At 39.7% G+C, this 22,658-nt stretch overlaps 1 protein-coding gene across 6 annotated transcripts in view; it reads right to left on the bottom strand.

Moving 5' to 3' along the window:
- Positions 1 to 22,658, bottom strand: part of ARFIP1 (ARF interacting protein 1) — a 146,016-nt gene that overhangs the window by 110,940 nt on the left and 12,418 nt on the right. For 3 of the 6 annotated variants that reach the window (XM_088827905.1, XM_088827911.1, XM_088827908.1), the window contains 3 exons: positions 13,636 to 13,715; positions 13,468 to 13,512; positions 12,397 to 12,492 (listed from right to left, as the gene is read on the bottom strand). In XM_088827905.1, coding sequence (XP_088684031.1) covers positions 12,397 to 12,492; positions 13,468 to 13,512; positions 13,636 to 13,713 — 219 coding nt within the window. In that variant the 5' untranslated portion in view covers positions 13,714 to 13,715. Of the gene's footprint in view, positions 1 to 12,396; positions 12,493 to 13,467; positions 13,513 to 13,635; positions 13,716 to 22,658 lie in introns of those variants that run through there. The other 3 variants (XM_088827906.1, XM_088827907.1, XM_088827909.1) reach the window with 3 other exon arrangements.

Below are 22,658 nucleotides of genomic sequence, written 5' to 3'. Positions count from 1 at the left end.
AGCTGAACTACAAGAAGTGGATAAATGGAAAAAAGTCTTACGACATCTTTGTGAGTGCTTTTGAGTATCAATGATAACTATGCAACGCTCTAGAAACCTTTCAGAATGCTAGTGAATGAATTACCTATGAAACCTGTTTGATAGCTTCAGTTCAGTTCAGTTGCTCAGTCGTGTCCGGCTCTTTGCGACCCCATGAATCACAGCACGCCAGGCCTCCCTGTCCATCACCAACTCCTGGAGTTCACTCAATCTCATGTCCATCGAGTCGGTGATGCCATCCAGCCATCTCATTCTCCGTCGTCCCCTTCTCCTCCCACCCCCAATCCTTCCCAGCATCAGAGTCTTTCCCAGTGAGTCAACTCGTCGCATGAGGTGGCCAAAGTATTGGAGTTTCAGCTTTAGCATCAGTCCTTCCAATGAACACCCAGGATCGATCTCCTTTAGAATGGACTGGTTGGATCTCCTTGCAGTCCAAGGGACTCTCAAGAGTCTTCTCCAGCACCACAGTTCAAAAGCATAAATTCTTTGGAGATCAGCTTTCTTCACAGTCCAACTCTCACATCCATACATGACCACGGGACAAACCATAGCCTTGACTAGATGGACCTTTGTTGGCAAAGTAATGTCTCTGCTTTTTAATATGCTGTCTAGGTTGGTCATAACTTTCCTTCCAAGGAGTAAGCATCTTTTAATTTCATGGCTGCAATCAGCATCCGCAGTGATTTTGGAGCCCCAAAAAATAAAGTCTGACACTGTTTCCACTGTTTTTCCATCTATTTCCCATGAAGTGATGGGACCAGATGCCATGATCTTTGTTTTCTGAATGTTGAGCTTCAAGCCAACCTTTTCACTCTCCTCTCTCACTTTCATCAAGAGGCTTTTGAGTTCCTCTTCACTTTCTGCCATAAGGGTGGTGTCTGGTTCCCTAATTTGCCAGTAATAACTGAATGCTGACCTTTATTAACTGCCTTCTATCAATATATGCCACGTGTCATGCTAATAAGCATATTACCTGAAATATTTCCTTTAACGTTTACAAGTGCCCTGTGAAGTAGATAATGTTAGTCACTCGGTCGTGACCAACTCTTTGCGACCCCATGGACTGTAGTCCTCTGTGAAGAGCTGACTCACTGGAAAAGACCCTGATGCTGGGAGTGATTGGGGGCAGGAGGAGAAGGGGACGACAGAGGATGAGACGGCTGGATGGCCTCACCAACTCGATGGACATGAGTTTGGGTAAACTCTGGGAGTTTGTGATGGACAGGGAGGCCTGGCGTGCTGCGATTCATGGGGTCGCAAAGAGTCGGACACGACTGAGCTACTGAACTCTCTGTGCATGAGATTCTCCAGGCAAGAATACTAGAGTCAGTAGCCATTTCCTTCTCCAGGAGGTCTTCCTGACCCAGGGATTGAACCCAGGTCTCCTGCATTTTAAGTGGATTCTTTACCATCTGAGCCACAAGGGAAGCCTGTGAAGGAGATAAGATTTCCCAATTTAACAGATAAGAAAACTGAGGACTAGGTCGGTTAAAAGATTAAAATAATTTAAATAATGTATCGTCTTGCAAATGGAGCCCGACAACGAAAACAATGAGTACTTACTATGTGACAGGTACTGGTCTATGTGTCTTTTCACATATTAACTGATTCAATTCTAACCACTCAACGTGCATTATCTCTTTCAAAACCCACAAAACTCTCAAACTTAGGTGCCATTATTATATCTGCTTTACAGGTAAGAAAACAGATTAAGAAATCTGCTCAATGACATGCAGCTACCAAGTGGCGAAATGGGATTCAAATCTGTCACACTGGCTTCAAGAGGCCTTACTTTTAACCTCAACATTACACTCTCTCACAGGCGACTGAAACATATCAATGGGTCATGCCAGCCATTACACACATACGCTTTCAGACATTAATGAGTCAAACGTATTGTTTCCTCGATGCTGCTTTCTCTATTTCAGTATCATCCTACATGGTTAGAGCAGCATTTGTCTTAATCTGACCCTTCACTTTCAACAATTCAAGACTGAAGCATCAGATCCAACTATATCATTCAGTTCAGTTCAGTTACTCAGTCGTGTCCGACTCTTTGCGACCCCATGAATCACAGCACGCCAGGTCTCCCTGTCCGTCACCAACTCCGGGAAATCACTCATACTCATGTCCATCGAGTCAGTGATGCCATCCAGCCATCTCATTCTCTGTCCTCCCCTTCTCCTCCTGCCCCCAATCCCTCCCAGCATTAGTCAACTCTTCCCATGAGGTGGCCAAAGTATTAGAGCTTCAGCTTTAGCATTAGTCCTTCCAAAGAACACCCAGGATTGATCTCCTTTAGAATGGACTGGTTGGATCTCCTTGCAGTCCAAGGGACTCTCAAGAGTCTTCTCCAGCACCACAGTTCAAAAGCATCAATTCTTCGGCGATCAGCTTTCTTCACAGTCCAACTCTCACATCCATACATGACCACAGGAAAAACCATAGCCTTGACTAGACGGACCTTGGTTGACAAAGTAATGTCTCTGTTTTTTAATATGCTATCTAGGTTGGGCATAACTTTCCTTCCAAGGAATAAGCGACTTTTAATTTTATGGCTTCAGTCAGCATCCGCAGTGATTTTTGGAGCCAAAAAAAAGTCTGCCACTGTTCCCACTGTTTCCCCATCGATTTCCCATGAAGTGATGGGACCAGATGCCATGATCTTCGTTTTCTGAATGTTGAGCTTCAAGCCAACCTTTTCACTCTCCTCTTTCACTTTCATCAAGAGTTTCATTTTTAGTTCCTCTTCACTTTCTGCCTTAAGGATGGTGTCATCTGCATATCTGAAGTTATTGATATTTCTCCCGGCAATATTGATTCCAGCTTGTGCTTCTTCCAGCCCAGCGTTCCTCATGATGTACTCTGCATAGAAGTTAAATAAGCAGGGTGACAATATACAACCTTGACGTACTCCTTTTCCTATTTGGAACCAGTCTGTTGTTCCATGTCCAGTTCTGACTGTTGCTTCCTGACCTGCATACAGGTTTCTCAAGAGGCAGGTCAGGTGGTCTGGGATTCCCATCTCTTTCAGAATGTCCCACAGTTTGTGGTGATCCACACAGTCAAAGGCTTTGGCATAGTCAATGAAGCAGAAATAGATGTTTTTCTGGAACTCTCTTGCTTTTTCCATGATCCAGAGTATGTTGGCAATTTGATCTCTGGTTCCTCTGCCTTTTCTAAAACCAGCTTGAACATCTGGAAGTTCATGGTTCACGTACTGTTGAAGCCTGGCTTGGAGAATTTTCAGCATGACTTTACTAGCATGTGAGATGAGTGCAACTGTGCGGCAGTTTGAGCATTCTTTGGCATTGCCTTTCTTTGGGATTGGAATGAAGACTGACCTTTTCCAGTCCTGTGGCCACTGCTGAGTTTTCCAAATTTGCTGGCATATTGAGTGCAGCACTTTCACAGCATCATCTTTCAGGATTTGAAATAGCTCAACTGGAATTCCATCACCTCCACTAGCTTTGTTCGTAGTGATGCTCTCTAAGGTCCACTTGACTTCACATTCTAAGATGTCTGGCTCTAGGTGAGTGATCACACCATCGTGATTATCTTGGTCGTGAAGATCTTTTTTGTACAGTTCTTCTGTGTATTCTTGCCACCTCTTCTTAATATCTTCTGCTTCTGTTAGGTCCACACCATTTCTGTCCTTTATAATAATTATATCATTAGTGCTGCCTTTTGCTAATACCAGAGCCCCAGAGACAGCTACATCTAGGACTTCCTACTCCTAGTTGTGGGAGGCTGCAGAATGAAACTAGGATGTCTGGGAATCAGGAGCGACAAGATACGGATTAAGCCTGCTATTGCAAATAGCATCAGCTGCCAGAAAATATGGATGTTATTACTGATCCTGATAACTCCATAGTTATTAACTGGAGTCCATTTTAGTACCCATCTCCCCCTCTAAAGACATTTCTGTATGTTATAGCTGGGGATGGTGTCCTACTGGCATCTTGAAGATACAGGGCAGGAATGTTGCTAGAGGTCCTACAATATACAGGATAATGTCCAACAATAAAAAATCTTAAAGCGAAATATGTCATACTGCTAAGGCTGGAAAACCCTGTAAATAGCCTGATGCTACACACTGCTTCTTATAATAGCAGAACTTATTGGTCTAATACATACTCACTTTATCAAATTACCTATGACATCTTTCAGAGAAATAGAGCAAATAATCCTAAAATTATATTGAACCAGAATTGCCAGAGCAATCCTAAGGAAAAAAACAAAGCTGGAGGCAAAACCTTTCCAGACTTCAGACAATACTACAAAGTCACGATAATCAAAACAGTGTGGTATTGGGGGGAAAAAAACAGATATATGGATAAATGGAACAGAACAAAAAGCCCAGAAACAAACCCATACACCTACAGTCAAAGGAGGCAAAAATACACAATGAAGAAAAGACAGTCTCTTCAGCAAATGAACTGGGAAAGCTGGACAGCCTCATGCAAATCAATGAAGTTAAAACACACCCTCACACCATACACAAAAATAAACTCAAAAAAGCTTAAAGCAGTGGTTCCCAACCTTTTTGGCACCAGGGACTCATTTCATGAAAGACAATTTTTCCATGGCCCAGGCGTGAGGGGGATGGTTTAGGGATGATTCGAGCACTTTCACTTTTCACTTTCACACATTGGAGAAGGAAATGGCAACCCACTCCAGTGTTCTTGCCTGGAGAATTCCAGGGACGGAGGAGCCTGGTGGGCTTCCGTCTCTGGGGTCACACAGAGTCGGATATGACTGAAGTGACTTAGCAGCAGCAGCAGCAAGTACATTACATTTATTGTGCACTTTGTTTCTAATCTAAGGACACTGATCTCACAAGAGGTACTGGTCTTCAGTCTGGAAGCTGGGACCCCTGACTTAAAGACTTAAAATATAAAACACGACACCATGAAACTCCTAGAAGAAAACACAGGCGAAACATTTTCTGCCATAAATTGTACAGGCGATTTTTTAGATCAGTCTCCCAAGGCAAAAGAAACAAAAGCAAAAATAAACAAATGGGACCTGATTCAAAGCAGCTTTCACACAAAAAGAAACCATAATCAAAAGGAAAAGGCAACCTATGAATGGGAGAAAATATTGGCAAATGATGTGACTGATATGGGCTTAATCTCCAAACTATACAAACAGCTCATACAACTCAATAACCAACCAAACTCAATCAAAAAATGGGGAGACACTTAAGTAGACATTTTTCCAAAGAAGACATACAGATGGCTAACAGGCACATGAAAAGATGCTGCTAATGCTGCTAACTTGCGTCAGTCGTGTCCGACTTTGTGTGATCCCCCAGAGACGGCAGCCCACCAGGCTCCCCCATCCCTGGGATTCTCCAGGCAAGAACGCTGGAGTGGGTTGCCATTTCCTTCTCCAATGCACGAAAGTGAAAAGTGAAAGTGAAGTCACTCAGTCGTGTCTGACTCTTCGTGATCCCATGGACTGCAGCCTTCCTGGCTCCTCCGTCCATGGCATTTTCCAGGCAAGAGTGGGGTGCCATTGTCTTCTGCAGAAAAGATGCTAAACATTGCTAATTACTAGAGAAATGCAAATCCAAACTACATCTCACACCAGTCAGAATGGCCATCACCAAAAAGTATACAAACAAGAGCTGGAGAGGGTCTAAAGAAAAGAGAACCCTCCTCCACTGCTGGTGGGACTGTAAGCTGGTGCAGCCACTATGGAAAACAGTATGAGTGTGTGCATGACTCTGCGACGCTATGGATTGTAACCTGTCAGGCTCCTCTGTCCATGGGATTCTCCAGGCAAGAATACTGGAGTGGGTTGCCGTTCCCTTCTCCAAGGGATATTCCTAACCCAAGGATCAAACCTCAGTCTCTTATGTCTCCTGCACTGGCAGGCGGGTTCTTTATCACTAGTACCAGATTACCTCAAAAACTAGAAACAGAATTGCCATATGATCCAGAAACCCACTTCTGGGCACATATCTGGAGAAAACTATAATTCAAAAAGATACATGCATCCCAAATGTTCACAGCAACACTACTTACAATAGCCAAGACACGGAAGCAACCTAAATGTCCATCAACAGATGGATGAATAAAGACGACGTGTGTGTGTAGGCACACACAAGGGGATACTATTCAGCCAGAAAAAATGGATGAAATAAGGCCATTTGCAGCAACATGGATGGACCTAGAAACTGTCATACTGAGTGAAATAAATCAGAGAAAAACAAGTACCATAAGATATCACTTATATGTGGAACCTAAAATACGACGCAAATGAATATATTTACAAAAAAATAAATTCAGACATAGAAAACACTTATGGTTCTTGAAGGGGAAAGGGGCTAGGAGAGGGATATATCAGGAGTTTGTAATTAGCAGATACAAACTACTATATATAAATGACAAAGCCTTCCTGTATCGGATAGGGAACTGTATTTAGTATCATGTAATAAAGGCACCCCCCTCCAGTATTCTCGCCTGGAGAATCCCAGGGACAGAGGAGCCTGGCAGGCTACAGTCCATGGGATTGCAAGAATCAGATACGACTTAGCAACTAAACCATTACCACCAATAAACCATTTTGGAAAAAAATATGAAAAAGAACGTGTGTGTATATACATAGAACTGAATCACTTTGCCGCACACCAGAAACTAACACAGCACTGTGAATCCACTATAATTAAAAAATATATAACTTTAATGTCATAAATGCAATGCATTTCATAGCATAAGACCAACCGCACTGGGGGAGAATAACTCCCCCACGCCCTTCTTTGGTGAAGCCCTTAACACTATTCATCACTCCAGCGAATTTTCTCAACAGTACACTAGTTATAATATGGCTCAAAAAACTGCTGATGGGACTTCCCCAGTAGTGCATCTGGTTAAGAATCTGCCTGCCAATGCAGAAGACCTGGGTTCTGTCCCTGATCTAGGAAGATCCCACATGCTGTGAAACAATTAAGCCTGTGCACCACAACTCCTGAGGCCAAGTTCTAGAGCCCGAGAGCCATAATTACCGAGCCCGCCTGCCTCAACTATCGACACCTGCGCACCCTAGAGCCCCCGCTCCGCAACAAGAGAAGGCACCACAATGAGCAGTCCGTGCACGACAGCTAGAGAGCAGCCCCCGCTCCCCACAGCTAGAGAAAGCCCTCACAGCAACCCACACCCAGCACAGCCAGAAATCAATACAATAAAAAAGCAACACCAAAAAACTGCTGATAGTCTGACCCCTACCACTTCAGTCACCTCTCGGACTCCATTCTCCCTTAACGTTCTCCATCCTGGCCAACTGAATGCCTGCCTGCTCACTTCATCTGCACCCCTGTGGCTGGTGCAATAACTCTTCCTCCTATAAATTCAACCCCCAGTCTACAGTCTTCCTGTAGCTGCCGAAGACCAAAACTAAAAGAAAAAGCTCATGAAATTTTTTCTCACACTTATGTTTTCTATTCCTGAAAATACGCCTTGAGATTAACACTGTAAAAGGCCTTACACTTTGACAATCAGCATTTATGACTACTGATGAGGTGAGTTTTTTCCCCTCGGACAGGCAGGACTGTGTGAGGTGACATGCTCTGGGGTGTCTGTGGGCAGCCTGCCTACTGACAACCGGGTTTATGTTCTTGTCTCGCTTGTTGTTTGGGTGAGGCGTCCAGCGCTGGGTGCTGCAGGCAGTTGGGTGGTGCTGGGTCTTGGATTCAGGTGGAGGGCTTCGTGGGAATGCTCACTGATTAATACTCCCTGGGGTCAGGAGTTCTCGGGCGGTCTAGTGTCCTGGACTCAGTACTCCCACTCCAGCAACTCAGGCCCAACTTTTGGCCAGGGAGCCAAGATTCCACAAGCCGTTTGTTATGGCAATAAAGGGCATTAAAACAAACAAGCTAACAAACACACACACACACACAAAAGCTCCCCAAAAACAACAACAAAAACCTCCAAAAATACCTCACCAACAACCAAGAAACAAAAAATGAAACGCAGACAAATGGTAAAAGCAAAATCAGACAAATAGAAAACAAAAACAAAGGAACACACACACACGAAACCAAAACACACCAAAGAAAACTAAGTACAAGAGTGACCCCATGAACAAAGAAAACCAAAAATGGTATCAACCAATTAGAAACAAAACCACAAAACAAGACCAAAGCAGAGTGCCAAGTAAGGAATAAAGCAAAGAAAACAAAATAACCAAACAAACAAGATGAAAAAAAAAGAACAGGAAAGCAAAAACTATAAAAAAAGGGCTTCCCAGGTTGCTCAGTGGTCAAGAATCTGCCTGACAAGCAGGACATGTGGGTTTGATCCCTATGTCGGGAAGTTCCCGGGAGAAGGAAATGGCAACCCACTACAGTATTCTTGCCTAGGAAACCCCATGGACAGAGGAGCTTCGCGGAGCTACAGTTCATAGGGTTGAGAAGAGTTGGACACAACTTAGCAACTAAATCAACAACAATTTATGATGACGGAAACACTTCACAGAAAATCAAAGGGGCAACAATAACAAAAATTCACCCAAAGACTAAAAGTCTATCTTAATAATGTAACAGAAGGCTTACTGGAAATAAGTTTCTTGATGTTATCAATGTATTACATTAAGGATAGTAAAACCTAATTTCTAAAATGCTTATTAGAAACAAGATAGAAACTTTCTAGAAAGGATATAAAAGAACTTGTCTTAGCCTTAGTCAGACTTCTGGAACAATACAAGACATTACTTCTTCTATAACACATATATTTAACACTGTTGTTTAATATAATTTGCCACTGAGCAGTAAAAATAAAGTACAATAATAAGCTTCAAGCTTTTCAACTGTTTCTTATATCTATCATTTTTAAATGTTATTTGAAAATTCATTATAAAAGCACTGTGAAATACTTCTAATGATCAACAGGTATTTTGTTCTGCTATCAAGTAGTTACATTTTCATATAATTTAAAAGATTAGATGAAATCTTAATCTCAGTCAAACCTAAACAAAACAGCAATGAATAAAGTAAGCAGTGTGGAAAACAAGAAAAAGGAGTCACAAATATTCAACTCTAATTGTTCTAGTTATGGCTTCAGACAATGAAGGTCGAAGTGCTTACTGAACTATTATGCATGTCAACAGAGACCATATTCTGTTCTAAAACCAAAGCACAAATGCCTTCTGTGTCCAATGAAATTAGATTATTTTTTTGCCTACAAAAAGAGAAAGCAATCCTATTAAAATCATAATTCAAACAGTCTTTGAAATTTCTGTCTGAATCAGTAAAAATATGACCTTTAAAACATGGTTAGTGTATTTATGGCAAAGTTAATTTAACATGGTTCAAGAGCATTAGGTGAATAAGCCCACCCATGATATCTCAAGAGAACTAATCAACATATCAGGAGACACAGATTTAAGGACTGGCTCTGCCCCTTTTTATAACTGTACAGAAGTCACTTGTACTTCCCTAGGTCTCAATTTCCTCTTTTCTAAAACAAGAGTCTTAACTTCACCTATACCTCATACAGCTACTAAAAGAATCAACTATGAAATAGCTAAGAAAGTTAAAAACATTATATAAAGCTGCTGTAACTCTAGCACACTGATTTTAGCTAAGGACCAACAGGAGAAATGCTGGAGTCCCGCACACCTACTCCGAACTGTCACTGGGTGCACCCTAACTGTATTTCTCTAAGACAGACCAGTATCAAGTCAGAGCTGCAACAAGCTTACAAATGCTACTGTCTTGGCCAAGTTCTTTCTTTTTTTCCTTTATTCCATCTTGTCATTGTCAATTTCATGGTTTGTAAAAGGGAGGTGACCACTACACAAGAATGGATAAAGCAAATGTTGTCAAGTCGAAATAATGATTGAATCTGGATGGTAAGTCTATGGGAGTTGATTTACTGCTTCAATTTTCTTTCATATGTTGCATATTTTTCTTAACAAGTGTTTTAATCTACTAGTATCAACATCTATTTGTCTTATATTTTCCAACCACTTGCTACTTGAATTCTGCATTTCAGATCTCCCAAGCTTCTAATCATCTGTCAGTCGTTTTTGAGCCAAGCAAATCTTAGCTACTGCATTTCCTTCCACTCTTTTCTCACTGACCCTCAGTTCCAGCCAGAGTCCTCACCACTATTCCTCCAACATACCAATCTTATTTTTGCTCTTTTTGTTTCCTCTTTCTGGAAGGTTCTTACTCCCAGATTTTCACATGCCCCTCCTTCAACTCACTGAGGTATTTGCTCACCCAGAAAGGGCCCTTCCTGACCAACTCATGTAAATTAGCACTCATCACTCTTTAGCCTCTTATCCTGCTTTGTAGCAGTAAAGATTACATCAGAATTTCAGTTCAGTCCAGTTGCTCAGTCATGTCCGACTCTTTGCGACCCCGTGGACTGCAGCATGCCAGGCTTCCCTGTTCTTTACCAACTCCTGGAGCTTGCTCGAACTCATGCCCATTGAGTCAGTGATGTCATCCAACCATCTCATTCTCTGTCATCCCCTTCTCCTTCTGCCTTCAGTCTTTCCCAGCATCTGGGTCTTTTCAAATGAGTCAGTTCTTCGCATCACGCAGCCAAAGTTTCAGCTTCAGTCCTCCCAATGAATATTCAGGACTAATTTCCTTTAAGTTGGCTGGTTGGATCTCCTTGCTGTCCCTGGGACTCTAAAGAGTCTTCTCCAACACCACAGTTCAAATGCCTCAATTCTTCAGCGTTCAGCTTTCTTTATGGTCCAACTCTCACATCCATACATGACTACTGGAAAAAACACAGCATGACTAGATGGACCTTTGTTGTCTATAATTTATGTATATGTTATATATATTTTTAACATGTCTGTCTTCCTGCCCAATAATATATCTACAACATAAAAGCCAATTCCACCTGACACAATCTTTCCACGACCTGAACTATCTTCTTAACACCAATTATGCTTCTTCAGATACCTTATTAAATCACACTTACTCATGCTTCCCCATACACGCTTCTGTTTCCTTTCTCTAAGACTCTGCCCAGGTAGTGACCATCACCAGTCACCTGCTCAAATACTACCCCACACTGTAAGACAGTTTAAAGACCACCTCCACAGATATTCCTGGCTGACACTTCCTGAACTGCTGTAATACTTCATGGGAACCACTCCAAAGGCATTATTATTCTACACTCTATTTTACTTATTTTAAAATTTCTCCTAATAACGTGCAGCTTGTGTGCAGGATCTGAACAAATTCACTTTTAGACCTCTGAGTTACTTATGTAAAGAAGGAATGAAAATATTTGTATATACATTTTTTGGGTATTAGAATTAAGTATATGCATTACTGTTACTATATCAAAGGGCAGACAGGAAAGTTGCACAAAAATACTAAAATACACTAATAAATACCTAATGCAACTACTCTGCTTTCCCTTTTTGTTGTTGGCAAAAATACACCTGTTTTCCCAACTTCCTTGTTTCTGTCTTTATATAATTCGTCCCTATTAAGTTTCTTAAATTTATTCATTTTTCTTTATGTTCAAATCACAGCTCTTTCCTCATTATCGATGTTAAGACTTCCAGGTCTCAGTTGCCACAGTTTGTTTTCCAGTTTGTTGTGATCCACACAGTAATGTCATACAGAACCTGCATGAACCTTACGTCTCTTATTCAGGGTTGATGTTTTTGGCTCAGTTCAAAATGTTGAGAGTTTCTGCTATTTTGTTTTGCTTTTTATGAAATGAAAACTATAATTCAGGTCATCATATTCTATTTCTAAGAAACTAGTATCCATATATCATTTACTAGTAGAGTGAGTATTAATTCACTCATCAAACTGACCATCAGTTTATGTGCCAAGCTCTGCTATGATTACCCTGAATTACTGAAAAGTTTGATGTATAGAACATTTAAGAGTTAATGGCCAAAATACATATAGAGTTATAACACATTAAAAGAAGAATTCTTATAAGCTAATTTGAGCCTTAAATTGTTTTCATCAAGGATAGTGAAAACAGAACATTTAGGTTAATAGAATTCTAATAAATAAGCAATTTCAAAGTCACAAAATATTCCTAAATCTGACTTTCGTTAACTGTAATAAACTCATACAAACCTTTTAAATTTGGGCATAAATTCAGATTATACTCACACACTTAGTTTTTCTTTTTTCTTCTTTAAGTACAATATCCCTGGGTATGGCTAAAAATACAGAGAATGCCTAATATGAATTTACACACAAATTTTGTACAATTACTTGGCAGTGGATTCCTTCAGATTACTGCCATCCAGGTTTAACTCTCTACTGAGCAGGAAATTTCTAGTTTAGTATCTATCCGGGTGACATTCAAGTAGTTGAGACTCACAGTGGTAAACCACAAAAAGAATAATTTTATTTACAATTATAAGCCCCATCACTGGCTGGGCTGGCAATCCTTCCTGTAGTTCACAGGTGTCAAACTTCTGATCATCTCTCAACAGTACAGATTCAGAGATCTGATCATAAAAAATAAAAAACACGAGTTAAGACAAACATGGTATACATAATTCCCTAGGTTCTCAGAACTAAATATAACTACAACACTTCTTTGACAAATGGTAAACAGCCAAACTATTTTAAATCACAAAGAATTCCAAATCCCTCACAGATAATACATATTCTGCCAACCAGAGCTCATCTTTGACTTTTGAGTGAAAAGTACATTATCGAGCTCTAAATCTAAAGCTTGTCATACAGACTCAGTGTCTTGGGATGATGATGAAACATTATGCCTAGCACTGCCACCTACACAGACAGCAAACCAATTTTTTAACACTGCAACTGGAGTCGGAAGAACCCGTGTTATGCTCCAGACCTGCCCGTTTCCCAAAGTCAGCTACTGCCTCTCTGAAAGTTAAGATATGTTCAACAAATAAATGAGGGAAATAATGGCTGTTCTTCTTACCTAATTGGATTGTATCAAATCAGTCTAAGGGGCAAGGTGGAAAAATATGAAAGTGTTACTCTGTAAATCTTTAACCACTATAAATTTGAGACCTGTTACTAGGATTAGATGTTCAAAGAAATATCTGAGTCCTTGAATTCAATATAAGATTAATTTCTTAATATCTCTGTATTCTAATTAGCTAGAACAGTGGTTTTGAGGTGATATAGAATCACCTGTAGAATTTAAAACAACAACAAAAACATACACATAGCCCAGTATCTAGCACTACACACTCAGATTTCGTGAGTCTGAGGTAAAGTCCAGAACTCAGTATATTTTTTAAACATTACACTTAGATTCTGATGTATAATTAACTAGAGACAATACAGGATCAGATGAGCACAATTACTACTATTACTTCAACAGAAACTTCGTTGCATATTTAAATTTAATACTGTAGTTTGACTCAACTTTTATTTCATTTTTATGGGACAGGTATACTGTAGAATTTCATATGCCCAAAGGCAAATGATAACTGACTTACAATTATGAAGAAATGGCTCTCTTTCTTCCCACGCCTTTCCTGTGTCTATGTGTGTAGAAGAGTTTATTTAGATTGGCACATGGTTAGACAAACTAACTCAATTTGGACAGTTTAAATTTGATTGATATGGGCTGACTTTAAAAAACAATATACATATCACCCAATCACCTCAGAACTAGACTTGGCTTCTTCTGTGGCTGGTTTAGATGCACCAAGAGTTGCAGTGTCATTGCTGCAGCCAGACATGCCTGAAAGCACAACGTGTTAGGCACACGTTAAACAATCTAGTTAAGAGAGCTGCATCACTTCACTGATACTCTTACAAACATTCCACAACATAAATTATTTATTTGCAGTCAGAATTTGTTTTGCAAAACTATCTACAATCATGAGTATCTATTGATTATAACAGGTAAGTAATTCTAAAAGCAAACAAAAATTTGGGAAAAGTTTTTCTGCGAAACGTAAAAATACATACTTCAATGACTAAAAAACAATTTCATTTAATCCTTTTGAATATGAAACAAGTCAAAAGATCAGAGTGTCCACTTGATTTGACAGATGAAAAAACTGACATCCAAAGATGTCAAGATATCCAAAGATGAAGCCAAATATTATTTACTTATGGCCTACATAAAATCAAAGTTTCAGATTAGAACTTAGACGTGTTCCAGTTCCCTGACCAGTGCTCTTTAATACTGTAACAAATGTAACTGCTCACTGTCAAAATCAAACACTAAAATCAGATTTCATTCCATACAACTTGAGGCTATTTCTGCTTCTAACTTGTTCAACAACATTAGAGAATGCCAACTACAAATAAAGAATTAAAATTCAGCAGTGGCCACAGGACTAGAAAAAAAAAATCACTTTTAATTCCAATCTCAAAGAAAGGCAATGCCAAAGAATGTTCAAACTACCATACGATCACATTCATTTCATATGCCAGCAAGATTATGCTCAAAATCCTTCAAGCTAGGCTTCAGCAGTATGTGAACTGAGAATTCCCAGATGTACGAGGTGGATTTAGAAAAGGCAGAGGAACCAGAGATCAATTGCCAACATCCGTTAGTGAGAGAAAGCAAAAGAATTCTGGAAAAAAACGTCTACTTCTGCTTTACTGACTACGCTAAAGCCTTTGACTGTACGGATCACAACATACTGGAAAATTCTTAAAGAGATGGGACTACCAGACCACCTCACCTGTCTCCTGAGAAACCTGTCTGCAGGTCAAGAAGTAACAGTTAGAACTGGACATGGAACAATGGACTAGTTCAAAAGTGGGAAGGAATACAACAAGGCTATATATGATCACCCTGCTTGTTTAACTTATATGCAGAGTACATCCTGTGAAACACTGGGCTGGAGGAAGCACAAACTGGAATCAAGATTGCTGGGAGAAATATCAACAACCTCAGATATGCAGAGGACTCCACTCATGGAAGAAAGTAAAGAGGAACTAAAAAACCTGTTAAAGGTGGAAGAGGAGAGTGAAAAAGCTAGCTAAAGATCATGGCATCCGGTCCCATCACTTCATGGCAAACAGATGGGGAAACAATGGAAACAGCGATAGACTTCATTTTCTTGGGCTCCAAAATCACTGCAGATGGTAACTGCAGTCATGAAATTAAAAGACGCTTACTCCTTGGAAGAAAAACTATTATAAAGTTAGACAGCATATTAAAAAGCAGAGATCACTTTGCTGGCGAAGGTCCGCATAGTTAAGGCTATGGTTTTTCCAGTAGTCATGTATGAATATAAGAGCTGGACCATAAAGAAGGCTGAGCACCAAAGAATTAACACTTTCGAACTGCAGTGCTGGAGAAGACTCTTGAGAGTCCCCTGGACAGCAAGGAGAACAAACCAGTCAATCCTAAAGAAAATCAACTTTGAATATTCATTGGAAGGAGTGATGCTGAAGCTCCAAGACTTTGGCCACCTGACGTGAAGAGCTGACTCACTGGAAAAGACCCTGATGCTGGGAAATACCGAGGGCAAGAGAGGAAGGGGTAACAGAGGACAAGATGGATGGATGACATCACTGACTCAAAGGACATGAGTTTCAACAAACTTCAGGAGATAGTGAAGGACACGGAAGCCTGATGTGCTGCAGCTCATGGTGTCTCAAAGAGTCAGACACGACTTAGTTACTGAACAACAACAATAAGGAGATGGAAAAGTAAAATCAAATTCAAGCTAAAAGAGTAGTTAGTCCTCCACAGCTGCAGGTTCAAACAAAGATTGAAAAAAAAAAAAAACCCTTCAGAAAGTTCCAAAAAGCAAAACTTGAATTTGCCATACACCAGCAACTATTTACATAGCATTTACCTTTGCATTACATTATATACTACAAACGTGTACATATTATATACATATGTACACATTAAATACATATTAGAAGCCTGGCATGCTGCAGTTCATGGGGTCACAAAGAGTCAGACACAACTTAGCGACTGAACAATAACAACGTATTACAGGTAATTTAGAGATTAAAGTATATGGGAGCATGTGCATAGGTTAGATACAAACACTGTACCATTTTATACAAGGGCCTGAAATTAAAAGACGCTTACTCCTTGGAAGGAAAGTTATGACCAACCTTGATAGTATATTAAAAAGCAGAGACATTACTTTGCCAACAAAGGTCAGTCTAGTCAAGGCTATGGTTTTTCCTGTGGTCATGTATGGATGTCAGAGTTGGACTGTGAAGAAAGCTGATCGCCGAAGAATTGATGCTTTTGAACTGTGGTGTTGGAGAAGACTCTTGAGAGTCCCTTGGACTGCAAGGAGATCCAACCAGTCCATTCTAAGGGAGATCGATCCTGGGTGTTCACTGGAAAAGACTCTGATGCTGGGAAAGGTTGGGGGCAGGAGGAGACGGGGACGACAGAGAATGAGATGGCTGGATGGCATCACCGACTCGATGGACATGAGCTGGAGTGAACTCCGGGAGTTGGTGATGGACAGGGAGGCCTGGCGTGCTGTGATTCATGGGGTCGCAGAGAGTTGGAAATGACTGAGCGACTGAACTGAACTGAACTTCTTATCTGACAGTGTATAAGAACCAATGCCCCACAGATGAATCTAATCAAGGAGCTAGATAAATAAGTACAAAACAGCACATCAGGTACTACAATGCAGAGAAACAAAAAAACTCATGAAATACAATGGAGGGAACAATTTTTGTGCATGCTCAGTCACTCAGTCATATCTGACTCTTTTTGACCCCATGGACTGTAGCCCTCCAGTCTCCTCTGACCATGAGATTTCCCAGGCAAGAATAACAGAGTGGGTTGCCGTTTCCTTCTTTAAGCAATTTTACTGCTTGCCAGCTGGATCCAGTACTACATTAAGAAAATAATACAATATAAACAAGAGTGATTTATCCCAGGAATGCAAGACTGTTCAATTAAAATCTTTTAATATATAATATATTCATTAATATAAGCTGAAAAACATGGTTTTCTACACAGATGAGAAATCTACTGACAGAATTCAACACCCATTCACAATTCAATAATTAAGGAAGAAGGAATTAAGGGCAACATCTTCAACACGATACAGGCTTTAATCCTACAACCATTATCTTATTTAATAAATAACAGAGGCATTTCCAATAAGAATAGAAACAATGCAAAAACCCACCATCTCTGCTACTATTCAACACTAAACTAGAGGTATTAGCCAATCCAAGGAGATAAGAAAAATTATAAGACAGGTAAAGAAGTAAACATTTCGTTTTGCAGATCATATAATAGTACACCTAAAAAACTCCAAAAAATCAATGCTAAAACTAAGTAAAAAATAGAAGACTTTAATGAAAAAGTAGGATGTAAAATTAACATACAAAAGGAGTTTGGGGTTGACATATACACACTCAGTTCAGTTCAGTTCTGTTCAGTCGCTCAGTCGTGTCCGACTCTCCGCGACCCCATGAATCACAGCACGCCAGGCCTCCCTGTCCATCACCACTGTACATAAAACAGATAATTTTTGAAATAATATTGAAAAGCAATAATCAGGACTTAACGGCAGAGAAAACTCCTATTTACGATAACAAGAAAGAAGATTAAATAACTTACAAATAAATTAAACAACGTATAAAGTCTACATGAAAAAAACGTTTACACGTAACTGATAAGACCCTAAAGACTGAGCAAACAAAAAGACATATCGTATTCTTAGCTATGATGCTGCTGTATGTGCTGGCAGTCACTTCAGTTGTGTCCAGGTTTTTGCAACTCCATGGACTGCAGCCCTCCAGGCTCCTCTGTCCATGGGATTTTCCCAGCAAGAATACTGGAGTGGGTTGCTATGTCCTTCTCCAGGGAATCTTCCTGACCCAGGGATTGAACCCACATCTCTTGCATTGCAGGCAGGTTCTTTACCACTGAGCTATCAGGGAAGCCTATGACGATATTAAAAGAAGTCATTTCTTCCTTACTTAATTTACAAATTCAATGCAATACAAGAAAAATATATAACAAGTTAAATTATACAGTTAGACAAGTTACAATACAGTTGATACAGAAAAATCAAACATGCAATAGCAACCAGGAAAACAATGAAAAAGGAAAATCACAAGAGGACTAAATTTGTCAAACATTAAAATATCCCATAAAGCACCTATAATTAAAGCAGTATGGCAGTAGCACAAGAATAAACAAAGAGACCAGAATAAAAAGCCAAGTTAGACCATATACACACAAAAATTTAATATATAACAAAGGTGACATCTTAAATCACTTAATTACAAATGGACTTCCCAATAAATAATACCAGGAAAATTAGGTATTTGGAAAAACACAAAATTAGATCCATATCTCACACCACATTTATTCACACAAATGAATTCGGAATCTAGATATAAAAAAATGAAAACTCAAATAAATTGCTAAAAGAAAACATACATGAATTGTACTTTAAATTTTCTAATTCTAAGAATCCAGAGACAATTTTAAAAATGGATAAATTTGACTAAGAATTTTAAAACTGAATAACATAAGTGCTAGACAAAAAGACAACTGAAAAACTAGGGAAATATTTATAACATATGCTACAATAGGTTAATGGTCCTAACATAAAGAACTCTTAAAAACAAAGGGAAGAAAACAAAAAACCAGAAAGAAGGAAAAAGACATGAACAGACAATTCACAAAAAAAGATTAAAATAGCCTCTAAAATATAAAAAATGATCAAATTCACTCATGCTAGAGAAATTCAGGTTAAAACAACACTGAGATACCATTTCTCATCTATTAGATAAGCAAACTTTTAACACTCTGTCACTAAGGATGTGAGGAAACAAGCACTCACATACGCTGCTGATGGGAACACAAATTTGTACATTCATTCTGGAGGGAACTTTGGTAATGCCTAACAAAATCACACGCGCACTTACTTTTGAACCCAGCAGTCCATTTCTAGGAATACATCCTGGGAATACATCACCAGCAACATAAAACTACATACACACTGCCGCATTCTTCATAAATGTAAAGTATTGGGGAAAAGGTACCTAAATGTCTACATATAGGAAAGTGATTGACTAAACTATGACACATTCAGACAATGGAGTACTGTACAACTGTTGAAAAAAATGAAGATCTCTCTGATATGCAGTAATTTCCAAGACACAGTGATAAGTCAAAAAAAAGCAAAGTTCAAAAGTACCTATAGATACACTGTCTCAATGTAAGAACAGAAAGGATACATGAAAATACATGCTTCTGCTCACTGGAAGAAAAATACAAGAACAAACCATAAACTAAGAAGGTAGGTTACCTACAGGGAATAGGTGAGAAAGGAGTGCGAACAACTAGGAAATGGGAACAGGGTAGCAGGAATAAGGAACAAGTGACAGTCCTTTGAATATTTAGTTTTAAATAATTCTGACTCTTAAAACCATAGTAATTTTGAGAGAAATTCAATGGCATAAAATCATAACAAATGAAACTAACTGTACTAAAAAAGAATAACCCAGGAAACGGAAGGGGGAGGCGAGAATGGACAAAGGGAGGAGGAGGAGCAGAAAGTGAAGGAACGGGAGGGGAAGAATGGGGGCGGAGAGAGAGGAAAGGCAGGCGAAAAGAAGATCCTGAGGCTAAAGACAAAGTGAATTATATACAAATCCTACGAATACAGTATTTCTCACAGGGGTATAGGTTAGTAACTCTTACACTACCTTATGTGTGTAACAGAACAGAACAAATACGTGAATAGAATGTAGGTACTAAAAACTTAAGCGTCTCACTGTTGGAGAAAAACTTACAAAGAAAGGAGAAATGCTAAATAAGCACTGCTGTATTGGACTGGAAATGGTTATCAGTATTGTTTTATATACGTGTGCATGTATGTGTGTATGCGTGTTACACACACACATATGCACGTATGTACTGGTCTCCGAGCTTCGTCCCCGGAGCAGACCTAGAAGCAGTGTAACGACAAGGACATCTGGCACTCAGATCCTCGTCCCTAAACACTGTTTTCCAATAAAAGGAACCATCATTCTTAAGGAAAAGCGGACGATTCCAAGACTGGGATAAGGAAAAGACAAGATGAGCCTGGGACATTATCTGGGGTCAGAAATAAGAAAAAAATTCAGTAAAAGAAGGGGAGTTGCCAAAAGAGGAAAGGACCCAACCTGAAGGAATCCCTAAAGGCCACTGCTGGGACATCTTGAGCAACAAAGCAAATAATGATAGTCCAGTTCAGTTCAGTCGCTCTAGATTTGAACTCACATAATGAAACAAATACTAATGAGTCCATACTGATATAAAAAATAATCAAATATAAATGGGGTAAAGTGACAATTCTTCACACAAGAATTTCCATTAATAAGCACAGAAGAGAGACAACCAGAAATCCCCACCAGGCAAACATCACAGTAGTTAAAGTGTTGCAGACGGATGTTAAAATAAAAGGGCAAAAGTTTGAGGAGAAACAGAATTTACCTAATCTGCAAGTGTCTCCTATAACGTACTCAACTGAAAAAAGAACGACAGTAAATGTAGAACTCATAGTTCACAGTGAAGAAACTCAGCAGATCTCTCTCAAAGTGATTAATCACCAGTATTAAGACATACCAAGAGCATAATCCTTAAGATGCTGCGCTGAGAAGGACAACATCATTTTTGCAGTATTCGTCCCCTAAATGCGTAAGTTCAGTCTAATGATGAGAAAACACTGGACAAACCCAAACTGAGGAAAATTCTAGGAGATACTTAACCAGTACTTTTCAAAAATGACATGGTCATGAAAGACTAGGAAAGTGTGAGAAATGTCCATATTGAAAGAGACTTTGGAGAAATGATTAATTTCAATGCGGGTTCCTAGACAGGATCCTGAAAAACGACAGTCAGTTGAAAATTTGGTGAAACTCTGATAACGGCTGTAGTTTAGTTAATAATATTATACCAACGTTAGTTTCCTATTCTTGATAATTATGTTACGGTCATGTGAGCATCAGGGGAAGAAGGTAAGAAGTATAAGGAAACTACAATTTTTGCAAGTCTAAAATCAGATCAAAATAAAAGCTTTTTAAGAACAGTAAATGGCATTGTGCTTTGTACTATTTATTAAATAAAAATTATATTAAAAAAAAAGAACAGTAAAGAAGTCTGAGCAAAGTTAGAGGAATTACCCTCAGACAGAAGGAGGAAATCTCTTCCACAGAGGAAAGAATGGAAGAAGGAAGGAACCCGCAGAAATAGTGACGCATGGAATGGAAAACAGAAGAAAGTTAGGGGAGTTCATTTTTGCTGTCCGCTACTTTCAGGAGTTATCATCTGCTCCTGTGTATGAACCAGCAGCACCAAATAGGAAAATATATCATTATCAGGGAGCTCAAAAGACCAAACAATAGCTTTAGAAGGGGGGCTGGTTACCGGAACGACCACGCCACGGGTAGAAGTCTGCCACTCTCAGAGGCGAGAGGAGACAGACTGAGTTAACAAGTGAGAATGACCTGGTGGGGAGGTCTCCACAAACATCCCTGAGCCAGGCGGTCTGCAGAGACTCCGTGGTGAGCACAGCCATGTCCTGCAGTCACAGGACACCCTAACTCACAGGGACAGAAGCTCGTCTCAGAATCATTCCAGATCTTGTCCAATAGATCACTTCGTCCGGCTATCTCTCTGTGTCCTTTACCATATCCTTTATTATTAATATATAATAAACTGCTAAGTATAAAAAAAAACTCCTGGCAGATAGGGAAAGGGGGAATCAAATTTCTGAGAATTACAGAGATAGGTACTATGTCTGTGTTTCATTCATATTATTTAAATGTTCCAACCTTCACATTTTTAGAAGTTAATTTGTTCATAACTTTAACAACTGGCAACGCTGGGAATGACAAGATTGAAAAATAATGACATTCACTAAACTTACTGTGACAATCACTTTATGATGCATGTAAATCAAATCATTATGCTGTACACCTTAAGCTTATACAGTGCTTTATGTCAATTATATCTCAAAAAAGCTAGAAGAAAAAATAAAACTTACGATTATGGGGGGGAAAGTGACTTGCAATACGTGCTGTTTCAGTTCAGTTCAGTTCAGTCGCTCAGTCGTGTCCGACTCTCCGCAACCCAATGAATCACAGCACGCCAGGCCTCCCTGTCCATCACCAACTCCCGGAGTTCACTCAGACTCAAGTCCACAGAGTCGGTGATGCCATCCAGCCATCTCATCCTCGGTCGTCCCCTTCTCCTCCCGCCCCCAACCTTTCCCAGCATCAGAGTCTTTTCCAGTGAGTCAACTCGTTGCATGAGGTGGCCAAAGTATTGCAGTCTCAGCTTTAGCATCGGTCCTTCCAATGAACACCCAGGATCAATCTCCCTTAGAATGGACTGGTTGGATCTCCTTGCGGTACAAGGGACTCTCAAGAGTCTTCTCCAACACCACAGTTCAAAAGCATCAGTTCTTTGGCGATCAGCTTTCTTCACAGTCCAACTCTCACATCCATACATGACCACGGTAAAAACCATAGCCGTGACTAGACGGACCTTTGTTGGCAAAGTAATGTCTCTGCTTTTTAATATATTATCAAGGTTGGTTATAACTTTCCTTCCAAGGAGTAAGCGTCTTTTAATTTCATGGCTGCAATCAGCATCTGCAGTGATTTTGGAGCCCAAAAAAATAAAGTCTGACACAGTTTCCATTGTTTTTCCATCTATTTCCCATGAAGT

The sequence above is a fragment of the Moschus berezovskii genome, chromosome 19, assembly GCF_049115385.1.
Source record: "Moschus berezovskii isolate FMDL1 chromosome 19, NW_MosBer_1.0, whole genome shotgun sequence".
Taxonomy (NCBI): Eukaryota; Metazoa; Chordata; class Mammalia; order Artiodactyla; family Moschidae; genus Moschus; species Moschus berezovskii.
Note: the sequence above shows the minus strand (reverse complement) of the source record. Positions and strands in the feature narration are given on the sequence as shown.